Raw genomic sequence first — 2542 nt, 5'->3', positions numbered from 1 at the left:
GGCGGCCGGAGGAGGTCGCGGCTTGGGCGGGCAGCGCGGCGCCGGGCCGGCGGCGCGGCGCTTGGGTGGGCGGCGCGGTGGGGAACGAGATGGGTCACGCGAGGTGGTGTGGGATCTGGCGTGGGAGGGCAATTTTTTTAGTTATTTTTTGTGGGGCCTGGCAAAATTAGCCCAAGTAGCACCTCCCCACAGGGATAGTTTTTCTACATGGGTTAGAGCTAACTAACTGAATGTAACCCACCTGTTTGGATCCTTTTGAGCTATTTGAACCCAAAACAACTCAAACTAACACTAACTCTAGGGTCCAAACAGGGCCTATGTACAAAATATAAGCGCGCGTTTCCTTGTTGAAGATGGTAAGTACATCGCTATCTCAAAAAGGAAGATGGCACGTACATGCACGGACTTGGATCTGCATCGAAAGTGCCGCGGCCTGTGTCCGCAGCGGACTCCGGTTGCGTTATCCGTGTAGCCCCGGAGACAGCGCCCAAGTTATAAAACAGGAGAAACCCCTCGCCGTGACACCGTCTCCACCGCGACCGGCCCAACCGATACACCATGTCGACCTCGTCGCATGCCGGCGGCAATGGTCTCCCCTCCGGTTCCGGTTCCGCTTCCTCCATCGTCGCCGGCGCCGTGAGCGGCTACCACGTGCTCAAGATCGTCGGCTACTCGCGCACCAAGGAGGTCCCCAATGGCAAGTGGATCGACTCTTGTCCGTTCCAGGTGGGAGGCCGCACATGGCATCTTCGTTACTATCCCAACGGGGCCGAGTCCAGTAGCACCGATTACATATCCCTCTACGTCACACTCGATGATATCGTCGGCGAGGCTGAGGCCGTGAAGGCGCAAGCCAACTTCAGCTTGCTCGACCAAGATGGGAATCCGCTGCTGCCCTATTGCTGGGGAACCGGCACCAAAAACTTCTCCGAGGAAAACACTTGGGGATTCAACAAGTACATCAAAAGGGACGAGTTGGAGAAATCAGAGCTTCTCAAGGACGATTCCTTCGCTGTCAAGGTCGATGTCACTGTCATGGGCGAGTTCCACGCACGGAAGACACCATCCGTCGTGGTGCCACCGTCCGACATACACCGGCACCTCGGGGACCTCCTGTCGAGCAAGGCGGGCGTCGATGTTGAATTCCGGGTCGGCAGGGAGACATTCTCGGCGCATCGATTGGTGCTCGCGGCACGGTCTCCGGTCTTCAGAGCAGAATTCTTTGGGAACATGAAGGAGGGCACCACCACTGAGCCCATATGTATAGATGACATTGAGGCAGAGGTGTTCAAGGCTCTGCTTGATTTCATGTACACGGATGCATTGCCTGATATGGATCATCAGGAGGAATCTGCCATGGCTCAGCACTTGCTTGTTGCAGCAGACAGGTATGATATGGAGAGGCTGAAGCTGATTTGTGAAGATAAGCTGTGCAATCATATCAATACGAGCTCCGTGGCGACTATCTTGGCATTGGCGGAGCAGCACCACTGCCACGAGCTTAAGGCGGCATGCTTGGTGTTCCTCAGCTCGCCAGTGAATCTGGATGGGGCCATGGAGTCTGAAGGTTTCCAGTTTTTAACCAAGAGGTGCCCCGGTGTTATAAAGGATCTCCTCATGTCCCACGTTGCTCCTAGTTTACTTGGGAAAAGAAAATCAAAGGCATGAACATGAGGTTAATTACAAGTCCTGCATGTCATTTGCACATCTGTCCAGAAACTTACTAAAAGACCCTGCATGCTATCTAATACTGGGATGTGATGTACAGTGGTTCCTTTTTGTTTGGTCATCGTATCCTTCGTGGAGAACTATTAATGGTTCGACAAGCTATCTGCCAAGCAAGAAATGTATGTGGTAATCAGTGAACTGTTAGTTGAGAACTTGTAAGCATTGCAACTTGTGAGCATTGCGCTGGTCTCTGAGTTCATGCATCCCTTGTTCAGTACAGGGCACTGCTTATTTACCAGCTTCAGATAGACAATGCCGTGTTTAAATCCTGGGTTGTGATCCAGTGAAAAAGCATTCGCCTTGTCCGGTTTTCAACTTTTTTCAATGGCTGCAGTTTGAAGTTTGGTCTCAAGAATTTTATTACAAGGTTATGATATCATAATGTTGTTGTTGTTGCAGATTTGTAACCAGAAGTTGTTTTGTGAGTAACTATGTTCTTTGATGGTTACGAACATTACAGCTCAAACGTATTAATCTCAGAGCCCTCATTTTCTTGTTAAAATACTACCTCTACCTTTATCTAAAATATAAGACCTTTTTACAGTTCAATTTAAACTACAAAAATGTCTTATATTTTGGCACAAGGGAGTAGTATATATTATGGTCTAGTTCTAATATGTTTAGCCACAAGTACCAATTCAACATATATTGATTTTGGATATTAATATTGCTTCTGGATCACTTTTAGTGTTATCAATAATATTATTTGTACATATAGATCTATACACATAATTCATTATTATTTTCACCCATACATTTAAGGGCCCCGGTTTATAGTTTCGCCCCGGGCCCCTAAAATCTCAGGACCGGCCCT

The 2542-nt window shown here is 48.9% G+C and overlaps 1 protein-coding gene across 1 annotated transcript; it reads left to right on the top strand.

The window, feature by feature from the left end:
• The first annotated feature begins 543 nt into the window (after positions 1-543).
• Positions 544-2056, top strand: LOC123116952 (BTB/POZ and MATH domain-containing protein 1-like). Its single transcript, XM_044537816.1, has one exon. The coding sequence runs from the start codon at positions 559-561 to the stop codon at positions 1666-1668; it is 1110 nt and encodes a 369-aa protein (XP_044393751.1). The 5' UTR covers positions 544-558; the 3' UTR covers positions 1669-2056.
• Positions 2057-2542: the final 486 nt, after the last annotated feature.

This window comes from Triticum aestivum, chromosome 5B, assembly GCF_018294505.1.
Source record: "Triticum aestivum cultivar Chinese Spring chromosome 5B, IWGSC CS RefSeq v2.1, whole genome shotgun sequence".
Classification (NCBI taxonomy): domain Eukaryota; kingdom Viridiplantae; phylum Streptophyta; class Magnoliopsida; order Poales; family Poaceae; genus Triticum; species Triticum aestivum.
The sequence above is the reverse complement of the archived record's forward strand: the minus strand, read 5'-3'. Positions and strand labels throughout refer to the sequence as shown.

What these genes read in the sequence shown, in the direction of transcription:
- LOC123116952 (XM_044537816.1), top strand. Translation starts at nt 559, where the DNA reads ATGTCGACCTCGTCGCATGCCGGCGGCAATGGTCTCCCCTCCGGTTCC.